Source organism: Gossypium hirsutum, chromosome A07 (genome assembly GCF_007990345.1).
Source record: "Gossypium hirsutum isolate 1008001.06 chromosome A07, Gossypium_hirsutum_v2.1, whole genome shotgun sequence".
NCBI classification, from domain to species: Eukaryota; Viridiplantae; Streptophyta; class Magnoliopsida; order Malvales; family Malvaceae; genus Gossypium; species Gossypium hirsutum.
In genome coordinates, this window is record NC_053430.1 from 6,011,658 (window position 1) to 6,027,049 (window position 15,392).

At 31.6% G+C, this 15,392-nt stretch overlaps 2 protein-coding genes across 3 annotated transcripts; both read left to right on the plus strand.

Annotated features, from left to right (window-relative positions):
• Positions 1-2,691: 2,691 nt before the first annotated feature.
• LOC107955953 (floricaula/leafy homolog) lies at positions 2,692-7,046 on the plus strand. 2 transcript variants are annotated; one of them, XM_041116526.1, is made up of 3 exons: positions 2,692-3,237; positions 3,589-3,950; positions 6,463-7,046. In XM_041116526.1, exons 1-3 carry the CDS (start codon positions 2,763-2,765, stop codon positions 6,835-6,837), a joined length of 1,212 nt encoding a protein of 403 aa, XP_040972460.1. In that variant the 5' UTR covers positions 2,692-2,762; the 3' UTR covers positions 6,838-7,046. The 2 variants fall into 2 exon arrangements, with proteins under 2 accessions (XP_040972460.1, NP_001314573.1); NM_001327644.1 differs by having other exon boundaries at positions 2,763-3,237; positions 3,580-3,950; positions 6,463-6,837.
• Positions 7,047-7,784: 738 nt separating this feature from the next.
• On the plus strand, positions 7,785-11,304 carry LOC107953589 (uncharacterized). The gene is made up of 5 exons (XM_016888936.2): positions 7,785-8,002; positions 8,104-8,223; positions 8,312-8,401; positions 9,247-9,867; positions 10,551-11,304. The coding sequence occupies exons 1-5, from the start codon at positions 7,856-7,858 to the stop codon at positions 10,869-10,871; spliced, it is 1,299 nt and encodes a 432-aa protein (XP_016744425.2). The 5' UTR covers positions 7,785-7,855; the 3' UTR covers positions 10,872-11,304.
• Positions 11,305-15,392: the final 4,088 nt, after the last annotated feature.

Sequence of the window (15,392 nt, forward strand, 5' to 3'; positions counted from 1 at the left end):
CCACACGACTTGGCCACAAGGGTGTGTGTCCCCTGCACCTGAAGAAAATTTTGAAATTTTGGGAAAAATTCTTTGAGCTTCCGGTTTAGCCCCGATTTACATCTAATGCGTATATTGGGCCTCGAGAGATCATACAATGGACAATATGAGTGATTTATGATTGGGTTTTGATATGTGTACTAAATGTTATGAAAGGTTCGCATTTGATCTAAAAAGTTCGGTAATGCTCTATAACCCTGTTCTAGCGATGGATAAGGGTTAGGGGTGTTACATTAATGCTTAATAGAGCACTTGGAAGCAAAATGAGCAAAAAATGAATGAAAACCGGAGTGTCAGAGCAAGTTGCAAAAGCCACACGGGCTGAACCATTTCATACGGCCAGACCACACAACCGTGTGACCTACACGAGCATGTGATAGACTGTGTCATTTCACGGGATTGTGCACCGGACAATGGAAAATCATGATTTTTAGGTTTTTCAAGTATTCTAAGACGTATATATGGCAAAAATAAGAAGATATATAGGAGTGAGCCATCAAAGAATACTCAAGAAAACAACTCGAAATACACCATGGAAGCCGACTTTAAAGTAGATTTCTGTCAATATTGAAGATTCCCAATTGATTTCTTAGGAAGTTACCATGAGTTTCTTTATTTCTTTTGGTTATATTGTATATCAGATTTTTCTATTTTCGAGCATGATCTAATTTTCTAAATAGCTAAGGGAGATGAACCCTATGATGGATTTTTTTGTTTGATTATGCAATAAATATTTAGTTTTTTATTCTCAATTATGTGTGTGTAATTTTTGGTTTGATATTTCTAGAGTATTGATCTATATTTGATGTGCTTAAATCGGTAGTTGAATAGACCTTGTTTAAGATTAAATCTTGCATAATTGAATGAAGTTGCATGCAATCCTAAAACTAGGGCGGCATAAATCTACCAAATTAGAATCAAATATAATAGGGGAATCCATAGCACGAGTTAATGCGATAATAGGAGTTTTAATTAAAAGAAATTCTAATTAATCAACCTAGAGTCAGTTGCTCTTATGCTCGAAAGAGATCTTAGCAAAATTTTGGAATTTCTATGGATCAAGGTACTAAATAAAGAAATTGCATAATTTAGATTAATAGTGATAGATGAAATCTGGGTGGATTCTTTCATGGGTATTGTTTCATTTCTTGGTTGTTATTCGATTATTTTCGTGATTTGTTCTTTTTCGCGCCTATTAGTTAATAAAATTAGTTAATTTTAGTTTTAATCAATCATTTGAATTAATTAGTTATCAATCATTCGAATTATTTAGTTAAATATTAGTACTTGTTGTCCTCGTGGGAATAATATATTTGTTCACCATAACTATTTATTAATTGATAAGTGCACTTGTCTTAATCAAAATTTTAGTTAGTTATGTGATCATCAGCGCTTAAAGGTAAAACTCGACAAAGCTCAACTTTGTGACCTTGCCTGAACACCGCATTATATGAGGCACCTTAACACAATCACTAAAATATATATGGAGAAGAGTTTTTGTCAACACTTGTCAATTCATCGCCTCCACAAAGTTGCAAACTCTCCAATCGACCATCTTACATAGTCCCCTCTCATCGTCTCTACAATGCTCTTAGTTAACAATTCACCACTCTACCACCCGTTTTTATAGAATTTAACACTTAATGGTTGGGAGCCACACCAAGCCAACCTCCCTCAATAAATACTTCCTTTCAACACCAAAACAAAAGAAACAAACACAAGATCAAAAGTAGCTTACATTCTTCACAAACATTCTCTCAACTCAAATAAACAACCATCCTTGGTTGCCCTTTATACTCAACTCAAATAAACAACCATCCTTGGTTGCCCTTTATACCCTTAAGGTGTAAACCTCCACTATTTTTAATAGCTCTTCACAGTATTTACAATACGAACCATCATCATTATCTACTTTTAACACTTCATATAAACTTAATTGTTAATTTAAAGAATTCAATGCACATGTAACATATTCAGGTCATTAGTTATGAACTCGAGAAAGAAAGAAAAGATACATACAAGCAAGATATCAAGGAAGCTAGGAAAGGATTGAAGAAAGGAAGAATATTGACTGTTCAAAAAGAAAAACAACGGTGAACAGTATTTTTCCTAAAAATTGTGGGGCAATTTGGGTACATTCAAAAAGCAAAAGAATGATGGTTCAAATGAAAATCAGACCATGGGGCAACTCCAAGGAAGTTTAAAACCGAAAACTCATGCTCAACACCCTAACAAAAGGAAAGAAAAGTCGAAGTCAAAGGAAACATAATCTGGCACTCACAGATGCTTCAAAATTACCCTACGGGTCTCTATAATCACCAATCAAATGGTTCAAAACATTCCAATATTAAAAAAAAAAGGTCTTCATCTAAAACACCAAAATCAGGCCGTATCCTGATATCAGGGTACGTTAAAAAAAAAGTCTAATCATTTACCTATATTGACGTGTCGATTTCCTATTCGTTCCCTATATATAAATTGAATAAGGAAAACCTCATGCAAAGGAAACATTAACTGCTGTCTCTCTCACTGGTTACTGGTTAGGTTCCAACTGTCAAGTTCGGTTCCCTTGTAACAACACAAAGAAACCAATTCATGCAAGGGTATTTTGGGAATTCCATAGTTGCTGTCTTTATATCAACCGGCAGCTTCCTCTTGCCAACCAAACATAAAGGGATAAGAATATTTTTTTCTTTCTTTATTTTCTTGTTTTCACTTCAAAAATGGACCCTGAGACTTTTGCTAGTGGGAGCTTCTTCAAGTGGGATCCAAGGGGAATGATGGCACCAACGCCGGCTCGTTTGATGGAAGCAGTTGCCGCCGTACCTCAGCCGCAGACGGTGGCTGTGGCTGCTGCTGCTGCTTACATGGGGAGGCCGAGGGAACTTGGGGGTATTGAAGAGTTATTTCAAGCTTATGGAATCAGGTACTATACTGCGGCGAAGATAGCTGAGTTAGGGTTCACTGTAAACACCCTTTTAGGCATGAAAGAAGAAGAGTTAGACGAGATGATGAATAGTGTATCACAGATATTCAGGTGGGAACTCCTCGTCGGTGAAAGGTACGGTATTAAAGCCGCCGTTAGAGCTGAAAGGAGACGGCTTGAAGAAGAGGATTCACGGCGGCGCCACTTGGTTTTAGGTGACACCACCACCACTACCACCGCCGCCAACGCTCTCGATGCTCTCTCACAAGAAGGTTCGTTCGTTATTTTATATATATATAAATAAATAAAAAACCCTTTGATTACGTAATTAAAAGAATCTAGACAAGACTTCCCTTTGACAGTTTCATTTTGCTGTTTTTCTTTCTTTGGTAATATACGTATTTGATGTTCATTTTTATTACAGATACTATTACACGTAAATGTTTTGTATGAAAGCTTTGAAACAATCTCATTTTCCATGCAATAAGCTCGTCGTCAATATATATATATATATAAGAGCACCTTTGCCATCCCTAGGTGCAATAATATTATATGTATGTATATAGTTAGTTTTGCTGTATTTGTTGGGGGGCGTTGAAAAGAGTGGTTGACAGGGTTATCAGAGGAGCCAGTGCAGCAAGAAAAAGAGGCGGCGGGGAGCGGCGGATGGGGAACGTGGGAGATGGTAATAGGTGGAGGAAGGAGGAAGCAACAGCGGCGGAGGAAAGGGCAGAAAAAGGTGGTTGAAGTTGACAACGGGGATGAATTCGAGGGTGGTGATGATGATGATGAAAACGGTGATGGTGGTGGCGGTGGTTACGAGCGGCAGCGGGAGCACCCTTTCATCGTAACGGAGCCCGGCGAGGTAGCACGTGGCAAAAAGAACGGCCTTGATTACCTCTTCCATCTCTACGAGCAGTGTCGGGATTTCTTGATTCAAGTCCAAAACATAGCTAAGGACCGTGGCGAAAAATGCCCCACTAAGGTAACATATCAACCTTTTTTTTAATGTTTTTTTAAAGTTAATATGAATCTTAAAACCAATATGAAATTAATTAAAAAATTTCATATTAACCCTATTTAATTAGTTTTTTGTATTATATGTTATTTTATGATTTGGTTTAAAATATTAGTTATATACATTTTCATATAATAATATGAATTTTTTATATATAAGTAAAATATTAACCATTAGGTTTCACCTTTGTTGTTTTGGATCAATATTTTATGCATAGACATTATAAAATTTTATGTTCCATCCATTATTTAAAATCTTAAAAATTAATTAACTTATTTTCATTATGTGTCATCATGTGTATAAACTTATACATCTTAATTGCATCAAATATAAAATCTATTATTTTTTGTTAATTTTTTCTAAGCATGTTTTTATTTGCTAATTTATGTATATATGTTATCAAGTTCAACATGGATGCTTTTAACATAATTAGAAATTTGGTTAAATTGATATCATTAATTAATTGAATTTTAATTTAATTAAAAATTTATTAAAAATTTATGTTTTTCTTTTTACAAATCGGTATTACTACAATGAAAAAATTTGTCCGTCACACATAAAAACATTTAAACTTGACATCTTAGTATTTAAAATTTTTGACTTTGCCGTTTCAACTAAAACTTATTTTGATTTTTACATAAACTTTTAAAAAATATATTTTTATATAATTTTTTTCACCTACATCATGAATGTATCATAATTTAGTATAATAAAATATGTAACGAGTTGAATTCTAACTTTGAAGATTAAAGCGGATTTTTTTTTGTAAACAAAATTTTAAAACTCTTAAACTTTAATTAATTTAAACTCAAATCAAGTTTTAGTTTTTCAGTTTGCCTTTAAATTTATGTCTAAGTAAACTATTAAAAAAAGTTAAAATGTGTTGTTAATTAGTCTTTAAATTTTTATCAAAATACCCTACTAAATAAATTTAGTCCCTCTAATTAAAAACTTAAAAATTAAGTCCTCACACTTTTTCATATTTAAAATTTTCAGTACAAATATTAAAATTGTAATTTTTTGTCAAAATTTGTTAGCTTGAAATTTTGATTAGGTTGACAAAAAATAAACATGATAAGTTTACAAATTTTAAACAGAAATTACCAAGATAATGGATAAAACTAGAATTCTATACAAGTACAAGGATTAACAACATATTTAAAAGAACAAAAACAATTAGATTGAAATAAGGGTTAAGGGAGTTCATTTAACAAAAGTAAATTTAGTTGAAGGACTTGAATAGTTATTTAGCCAATTTAAAAATATAAGCAAAATTTGTCCTATCTAAAAGCAAAGAAAATAGGCATAGAGGTTCCCAATAAAGCAAGGGGGATTGAAAGCCAGCTGTTACAATGAAAATATGACAGATCTGGTACGGGCAGGAGTAGGGTCTGGGAAATATGGGTTCGAAAGAAAATATTTGCAGGTGGGGGCAGGGTAGGGTCCCTAACTGTACTTTGTCTGAAATCATTTCCTGTCTTTTTTACCCTTATTGAGCTGGCATGCCCCCCATGTGACATCTACTCTCCTTTTTTTTCTTACATAACCATGATTTGTCGTTTTCTCAACCTTTTACTGTTTTATTAAAATACAAAATTTAACTTAATATTAATCAACTGTTTTATTAGTTTTATTATATGATAGTGAACTTTTTTTATATAATTAATTTCTATTGTTCGAACTTGCATTCTCTTTTATATAATAATAACAAATTGATCAAAATATTATTTTAATCGATTATCAATTTGAAACAGGCCAAAATAACAAACCAAATTAGATCCATAATCGAAAAAAATCACCCAAATTGAAGGTGACTAAACCGAATTGGTCTCCTCTATTTATACACCCTATTAATTTCAAATCTCACTTTTTTTGCTAAAAATATTAATTTTATAGTACATTCTCAAGCTATAACCCTCGTTTTAAATTAATTTCTAAACATTAAAATATTTTAATTATGTTCTTAAATTATCAAAGTTAAATCAATAAGAGTCTACTATTACTAAAATCATTAATTTAACTATCAAATGAGACATCAAATCTTATATGGCATAATTTAAAATGTAAAATTTAAATAGAAATAAATATTATCAAAAGAATATTGTAAAAAATCTTAATTTTGAAGTTTTTAAAACTTTTACAAAAGCTTTTATTGTTCACTCTCTTTTTTTTTTCAATTTTACTTTATTTTTAGTTTTAACTTTTAAAGGTACAATTCTTTTAAAAATTTCATTTTAAATTATGTTATATAAGATTTGATGTATTTTTTAACGATTAATTAGTAGTTTTAATAATATAATGACTTGATCGATATAGCATGATAGTTTTAGAATGTACTGAGAATATGTTGAAGCTTAGGATCAATTTATAACAAAAATATCATAGTTTGATAACGTCTAGTGCATTTAACTCTAAAAAAACAAAAATCAAAGTTGATATAAAGTTTGATTTTATTGGTTTTTAATTGCTTTTTTTGTAGGTGACAAATCAAGTATTTAGGTACGCTAAGAAAGCGGGGGCAAGCTACATCAACAAGCCTAAAATGCGACACTACGTGCATTGCTACGCCCTACATTGTCTCGATGAGGAAGCGTCGAATGCGCTGCGGAGAGCTTTCAAGGAGCGAGGCGAGAACGTCGGGGCATGGAGACAAGCCTGCTACAAACCACTAGTTTCGATTGCGGCTCGCCAAGGTTGGGACATCGATGCCATCTTCAACGCCCATCCTCGTCTCGCTATTTGGTACGTCCCGACTAAGCTTCGACAGCTTTGTCATGCCGAACGTAATGGTGCTGCTGTCGTTGCCGCTGCTTCGAGCTCGGTTTCTGGTGGACATGATCATATGGGGTTCTAAAAAGCTTTTGATTTTATATTAATCAGTTGAGGATTTTAGATTATATGTATGGTTTAAGTTGGAACTGAATTAGAAACTTTGAGAATTAATGTAGTTTAGTTTAGTTTAGCGTCTCTAGATTTTAGGTTTATCAGATTGTATAATGTATACTGTACATTATTTCGAACTGAACTTAATTTAAGCAAGAAATTGTCTGCCTTTGTTTTCAAGTCTCTCGCTGTATAATAATCGATTGGTTAAATTTTTCTATCAGTCCTTGTACTTTATGGAAGTTGTGAATTTAATATTTATACTTTTCGAATTTTTAAATTGCAATATTCACCGAATATTATTATTAAATTTATTAAGTTAAATTCTACTGCTTCCAAAATCTGATGGAACAAACATATTATCATATATGTAATGATATGTCAGTTTGTTATTTTCACATAATACTCGCTAAAAATTTAGTTTATGGATTAATGACTTGTGTTTGTGCCAAATATAGGACCTTAGAATGATTTAATTGATAATATAAACTAAATATACAAATATATGTGTAATATAGGATTAGTAATTGAATTTTAAAAAATAGATTTAACTGCAATTATTTGGATTAGGATTAAAATTTTAAAATTCAAAAATTATTATAACTAAAATTAATCAAGTCAAACAATATAAGAATTAAAATTGGTCAAATAAAAGTAGATAAACTAAACCCACAACTTCCATAATATAGTAATAGATATAGTGAAAACTTGATTAGGTTTCTAAGATGCTCGAATTAGATATTAAAATGCATCAATCTAACTCTCTCGATAATTTGAGTGGTTTAAATTCAATCTTAACTTGACAATTACTGAAATAATTTTTTTTGTTAAATTGAAGGGTTTTTTTGGTCTTTTATTTATCTTCTGTTATTATTGGAGAATTCTTAATATAAAACTCGTCGGTATCCAAAATTTTTAAACCTGTTGAACTGTTACAGTTAAGATCAAAAGGTTTTGAAATACCGTTTGGATAATTTTCCCGCCAAAAAATGGAGAATCGACGGAGATTACAGGATTCGGCATCTGAATCAACTTCTTCGATCGGCGCAAAGCTTACGAGACTAGCTTCGCGGCAGGAGGAAGTGAAGATTGCTTATCACCAACTCAAATCGCAGATCAAAATCGGTTTGGCCGAAGTATTTGCTTCTGATTTTCGTGATTTTCCTCTCGTTTGATTTCGTGTTTTTTTGAAGAAATTAAAACGATGAATCGCTGTTGATTTTGTTTTTTTTTTCAGGCAGAGGATGTCTTCTCTTCCTTGGCGATTCCTTTGATGAAGTTGGTTGGTTTGAAAACAGAGGAAATGGCTGAAGAAGGACGGTTCACCGCGATCATCGTCGATGCTGATTTCTCTCCTGTAATCTAGAAATTTTGAAAAACTAAATCAGTAAACAAATAACAATTCTAAGATTAGGTTTTAAATTTGAATTTTGGTTTCATGGCAGAGCCAGGAATTCCATAGGAATGGTCTGAGTCTCACACCTGAATCACCAACTGCAGCTGGAGGAGAATGGAACGATCAGATTTACAAAAAGGTAGTTTAATACATAAATTTTCATTCTGCAAGAACATTTAAATACATTTATCAAGTTCAAAATCTCTAATCTTTCTTTTAGCTTATTATCAAATCAGTTAGGGAAAGTATTGTCAAGTATCTCCTGGCATCCATTTTTTGTACCTTAAAGTCCTCTCACCTCTAATCATTCATTAGCTAAAATTTTACATTAGAAAAGTTAGGAATAAGGATCTAAATCAACGAGAAAAGCTTAGCCAAGAATATTGGGCTTTATGGTGAGGTTTTAATACATAACTACCCTCGTAGACTACATTCAAATGTTATCAATGTATATAATCCGATGAAGATTATCTTGCTCCTACTTTTTTTTTGATTTGGATTGGAGCTTCTGCCATGGTGTTGTATAGCCAAAGAGAATATTTGATGTCATTTCTCTTGGGTCAAATTATGTTTTTCATCCATGTATTATACTCATTTTCGGGAATTTAATTCTTATATTTTAATTTGACATAATTAAATATTCATATTATATTTTAGATCACTAATATCTTTAGAAAGATTTTGTTGGTTGAATGATGTGGAATTTTTAAATTTTTTTAAAGAACTCAAACTTGAAACTTCGTTTTTTTTTATATCTGTGAAAGTATGGTAATTAAAATAGTGGTTTTCCACTATTTTGTCATTCAAGAACAATTTCAGGTTAGCCTCTTTGTTTTTCTTTTTAATATATTCTATATTAGCCTACTATTGGATTTTTTAATGATGTCAGTGATGATATTAACAATAGTAGAAAAAAAAAATACAAGTTGAGTATTATACACCTTTGTATTACACATTCAATAACCCAGTTTTTTATCCTTGCAGGAAGAAAACTGTGCTGCTAAGGCAATAATAGCAGGCAAAGAATTTTATGAGAAGCAAGAAACACAGTTACTGCAGCTTGTCCACCTGCTTAGACAAGTGGAAAACCAAGTCAATTCTCACCAGGATGACATTCTTCAAAGCCTTGCCACTCAACGGGGCTCCCTTCAAAACCTTTTCCGCAAAGCAGTTTATTATATATCTGCTTTTCATAGTCAAAACCATGACATCTTTCTAATCACGCAGAAGCTTCTTCAACTCATATTTTATAAAACAGATGCAGTACTTAGCTCAGTTGAAGATAACGTGCAGGGACTAATGGAAGACTTAGCTGAACGAATGTGTAACCCAATGGTAGAGTATGTCAAAGGCCTGAGAGCTGATTTGAAGATTGGAACATGTGCACGTTTGCTGGACACTGTGGATGAGATGGAAAGATGTATGAGAAATGGTAGGATTGAGTTAGAGGAAGCAAGGAAGAAGGTCAGAGTAGCAGAGGAGGGGAGGATCAAGGCACTGTGCAAGTTAAAGGAGACCGAAGAAAAAGTTAGGAAAATGAAGCAATACCATGAGTTCATTGCTGCAATACAAAACCATCATATTGAACAACTTGCCTCAAGCAAGGTTTAACTTTCCTGCCTTTTTGTGCTTTGTAATTGTGGTTCATTGCTTTCCAGACTAGAGAGATGCATGGGTACAGCTTAAGGCCTGCCACTAATAATTGCTGCCCCTAATAACTTGGTTTGAGTAAATTAGTCAAATTTAGGTAAAAGCATCGTGGAGACCACTGTATTAGAAGTCAGATTGTATTTTGATCCCTGTACTTAAAAAATGAGTAAATTAATTCCTATACGTTAGAACTAAGAGCAAACTAATTTTTTCTATTAAAATTTTCATCAACTTCTTTTGTTAAAAACTAGCATGGTTGATAAAATAGACAGACAGTTATACATGGGTGCCATGTGTACCTTATCTTAATGCATAGGAACTAGCTTCTAACAATAAAAATGATGGAATTTTTAATAAAGGACAAATTTGTTCTTTAATTTAACGTATAGAGGTTAATTTGCTCATTTTTTTAGTAAAATGGACAAAATGTAATCTAACTTCGGGACTCATGGTACTTTTTTCCGTCAGATTTAATGATTAGAAGGCAATTGAAGTCATTGTTTCACTTTCTCCTCATGTTCTTTTGAATATGTCAGGGTATCACTTGGTCCACTAGTAAGGTAGAAACAGAGGCAAATGTGCTCGGTATAGTAATTGATTGATATAATCTCTTTTCTTACTGTTTTATTTGTATAAAGTTGTTAGGCGTGGAGGAAGCTAATGCAAACGATAACAATCTAGTATGGGAACTAGAGAGGAAGATGAGGAAATTTCGAACACCTGGGAGTCCAATGGGGCCTAAAGAACTTGTCTACCATGAGAGAAAAAAGAAGCACCATCAATCTACAAGAGCAAGGTCTTCATTATATCACAGGTCAGTGATTCAGAATAATGTGCAAGCTCTGGGTCCAGAAACCACATGCGTCGACGCTCGGATCCCCTTAGGTTTATCACCTTCATCGGCAGTGCAGCAAGTGGTTTCACGCAAGCGCATCAACCCCTACCCCTTCAATCCTTGATGTCATGTAAGTGGTTTCATGATTTTTCACTATTTCGAATTTAAATGATCAAATGGACCCCGGTTTTATTATCCTACTGTTGTGTGTGACCGCTTTTGAGAAAGATTAGGAAACTTTTAAACCAAGCAGTTGATGAAACATGCTGTTAATTTCATGTTTTAATGTGCATCAAATATTATTTCAAGACCATTCGTATTATATCTGTCATATTATTTCGTACATTCACATCGGGTTTAAATGACAAGTTGGAGTGATACCCGAAGGAACCAACTAGATTCAGCAATATTTCAGATCTATCAATTCTTAAAAGCTGTCCCACTGTCATGGCTTAATTTGAGATCTAGAGTGTATGATTAGTTGGACAGCTAAATTTGGTCAAGAGGTGAGAAGGTTAGTTTGGGTGAAGTGTATTTTTTATTTTATCCTTTATGCTTTTTTATTCTTCATACTTAGAGTTTCTGCTGTCTTTAGTCTCAACAATGTTATTTTTAAAGTTCAAATATATATTCTCTACTTGAGAATTTAATATATTTTATTATTGCATATAACACTTTTGATGTTTGATGAAGTATATGATTATGTTAAAATTTATTTTAGTTTATTTGTAACATGTCCATAAATGCATACTGGGTTGATGTTAGTTTTTGTATTATGTTAAATTTTACATAGTTTATAATAATTCGATTTAAATAATAATTTATATATTTATTTTGATTCGTGATTTGTGTTAAAGCATATATGTTGTACATACAATTATTCACTTATCAGTATTTAGGTAAATGAATTAATTTATAAATGGGTCTAGGATTAAGTAAATTTGGATCCTATCTGAATCATTGTTAGTCTGAATAATTACATCTCTATTTTTAGGAGTCAATTCAGTTCCAATAGTCAAGACAAACATAATAGTCTTAATATGAGTCATTTGCTCATTATGACCCTATAGAGTTTAGACCGTTTAGATTATCTATTAATCATCTTCTCCATTACACATAATTCTTATGATACAACTTAATATTAATTAAGTGAATTAATATTTACTTAATCATTTTATTTTTCATGAAAAAAAAAACATTTAGGACATTCATATAAAAAATATTAAATAATCATATAAAAATTTTATTAATTCAAATAGTTTGAAATATTATAAGTAATATATGACGGAATAATTACATTAAGGGCACAAATTCTATCAAACAAATTCACCCTCAAGTCAATTATGAAGATAAACCACAGATTGATACTTGAGTTAAATATGAGTTAATGCCTGAGTTAAACATGAGTTGTGACACATAAATCAGATTGAAGATACAAAGATTGTCATTTCACAAGTTACAACTCTTGTTGATGAGATAGCACACTGCTACATTCCCTTTAACAAACCTGATAGAAGTTGACCACGAGAGAATGGAGTAAGGGAAGAAATAATGAAGTCTTGATGTTTATTTGTGGTGTTAATGATTTCTCATGTTTCGATTACAGTTCTATTTTTCTTGCTTTTTGGTTTACTTGTTTTACAGCTTGTTGTCACAAGAATCACCATAATCTGCCTGGCCAAAAAAGATATATGGTTTATGCTTGTTGTTATTTGTGCTACTTTTGATTGTGGTTTTTGAGATGCTATTACAAAGGAGAGACATGCTTAGGGGAGTATATTGCACAATGGTTATGACTTTTTCTTTTCTTTTTTACTGTTCTTTTTGATAGACTACTTCTATGCGTAGGATTGTGGTGCTGTTATTTTGACGTTTGTGATAAAAAGGGGGAGAAGTGATGATAGGAGGAGAGAAGAATGTGGATTCTAATTTTCTTTTTTTTTTTTGGGGGGGGTGTGGTGGTTGAGGGAGGGATGAATCTGTGGATTTTTTTTCATGTTTCAATGTTTTTCTGAAGGTTTTTCTTTTACTACAAGTTTTCTTGAAAAATGTCAAATCGAAAAATTGTTAATGTACAAAAATTGTGGTTCACATTATGGTTCAACATGTAGACACATCACAGCTCATGTGTTGTACGCAATTTATGCATCATTTCGATAAATTAACAGTTTTGACTTACAAGCTTATTATTTAGCCCTTAAGCTATGCTTTTAAGCAGCAAAAACTCAATTATTTGATTTGTTATTAAAGAAATAAATTACTAATGATGAAATATGGTGCGGTAATTGTTCATCTCACTCCTTAATCGTGAGATTTGGGATTTAGTTTCAGGGGCGAAGCCAGAAAATTTTTTTAGGGGAGGCCGGATGAAATTTTAATTTTTTATAGTTTATATTTTTATAATTTGTAAAGGATTAAATTGAATTTTTATAATTTTAGGGCGGACCAAAGTGCAATTTTACTTTTACTAATTTAAAATTTTTAAAAAATTTCAAGGGCCTAAAATGAAATTTTCTATTTTAGGGGGGGCTGGGGCCATGCCACCCCCCCGGCTACGCCTCTATTTGGTTTGTTTATGGGAATGAAGCACATTTTATGACTAATCATTACTTCTTTGAATAGCATTCACAGTAAGAAAATTAGTTATTATTATCGACGATAGACACTTTGGTTATATTTGTATGCAAATTAATAAATTAGTTTATTACAAATTAAATTTATAATTATCGTTAAAATTAAAAATTTTAAGTGTGAACTTGAGATAGATATCATTATTATACGTTATTTTTGGACCAATGTGCGCTACATAAATTTTAATCTTGTGCGATTTAAAACTAAAAATTTTAAGTGTGAACTTGAGATAAATATCATAACTATTTATTAACTTTGGACCAATTTCCACTGCATGAGTTTTAATCTTGTGGAATTAAGTTAGAGGTGATTATGGGGCGTGTTGGACCGTAACAAAATTTTAAGCCCGTTTGATAGGCCTTAGGCTTGGTCTAAAAATGGGTATAAAATTTTACCTTGGACCGTAACAAAATTTTAAGCCCGTTTGATAAGCCTTAGGCTTGGTCTAAAAATGGGTATAAAATTTTATCTTTAAGTCCGGCCCAGATAAAAACATTAAAACATGAACCCGACTCGACCATATTAAATTTTTTATATAGAAATAAATTTTAAAAATATAATACATCAAATACACTAAAAACATTAAAATAAATGTTTACTAACAAATTGAAAATAAATTTTTTTTAAAAAAGGTCTTAGTAACACTAAAATAGGCACAACTTAACAAGCAAATGCCTCTAAAATAATAACAAAATTAATAATAAAACAAGAATTATACAATATCCAAACAATAACAATAATAGTGAAATGATAGCAAAATAATGGAAAAACAATAGCAGTTTTTTTTTTTTGCAAGTTCGGGTTGGGTCTTGCTCGAGGTCCGACTCATTTTCTAAACGGGCCTTATTTTTTGTATAAACTCATTTTTTGAGCCTATATTTTTTCTCAAACCCTCTCACTTTTCGGGACGAACTTTCGGGTCGGGTCGAGCCGCCCGATTCATGATCAGGTCTAGATTACATATATGAATTTTAATTTGATTCAATTTTCACAAATAACAATGTAGCACCATTTTATATTTACATATTTCATAAAAAAATTATTATATTTATTCAATTTGATAAATAAATGTATTAATTTATGAGATGTGTATAATAGAATCAAAATCAAAGTTTCATAATACAGTTAAATCATAATCAAAGTTTCATATCTATAATTACACCAAATCATAGATCATTTATCACATTGCATATTTTATCAAAGTATATATGTAAATTTGATATTTATCGTTTGTCAACTTGAAACTAAAAATCAATTACGTAAATATTCTTTAAAATTTTAAACTAATAAAGTTATCCGTACTTTTATTTAGAATTCACATTATATTATTCTAATTAAAATTAGTAAAATTTAAATAATATATTTTTTATTAACCAATTTAAAATTAAAAGTAATTAAAATTTTTATACCTATGTAACCTTTAGTAATTTATTTTAATTTTAAATGAACTAAATATATAAAATTATAGTCAATGGGTTTAATTAAAGAATAGTTGTTTAACTTACAATTAAATCATTAATTTTTTTTCTTTTCTCGGGAATGTTCGTGCATGAAGGGGAGAAACTGAGGTCTTATATAGTCTTAGAAACTGGAAATCTTGTAAGCTGGTAAGCTTTCTAATATCACTGTATTATCAGAATTAAGTAAAAGAATGTAGTTAAAAATTTCAGTTGATTATTGATTCTGTTCTATTTTGAGTAAAGTGGCGGACAACCATTTATATCGCCCTTGCATACAAAGAGATTATGATTTTTATGATAACGAATGGTCTTAGTTGGATTCTGAAATAGTTGTTATGTTGTATCAACTAAGGAGACTCGTGTTACAAGGGAAAAAGGCTTAGTAGATGGATGTGGCGTACCTTCAGGTGAGTTCTAAAAGTGAAGAATCAACTCAAGGCTGAAGCAGAGGTAACGTGTTATATGCGGTGTGTTTAAAGATATACAATCGTTGAGTGTGTTATGTTGAAAATTTGATGTATTGTGGCTGCGTGTGGTAAGATAGATAAATACTC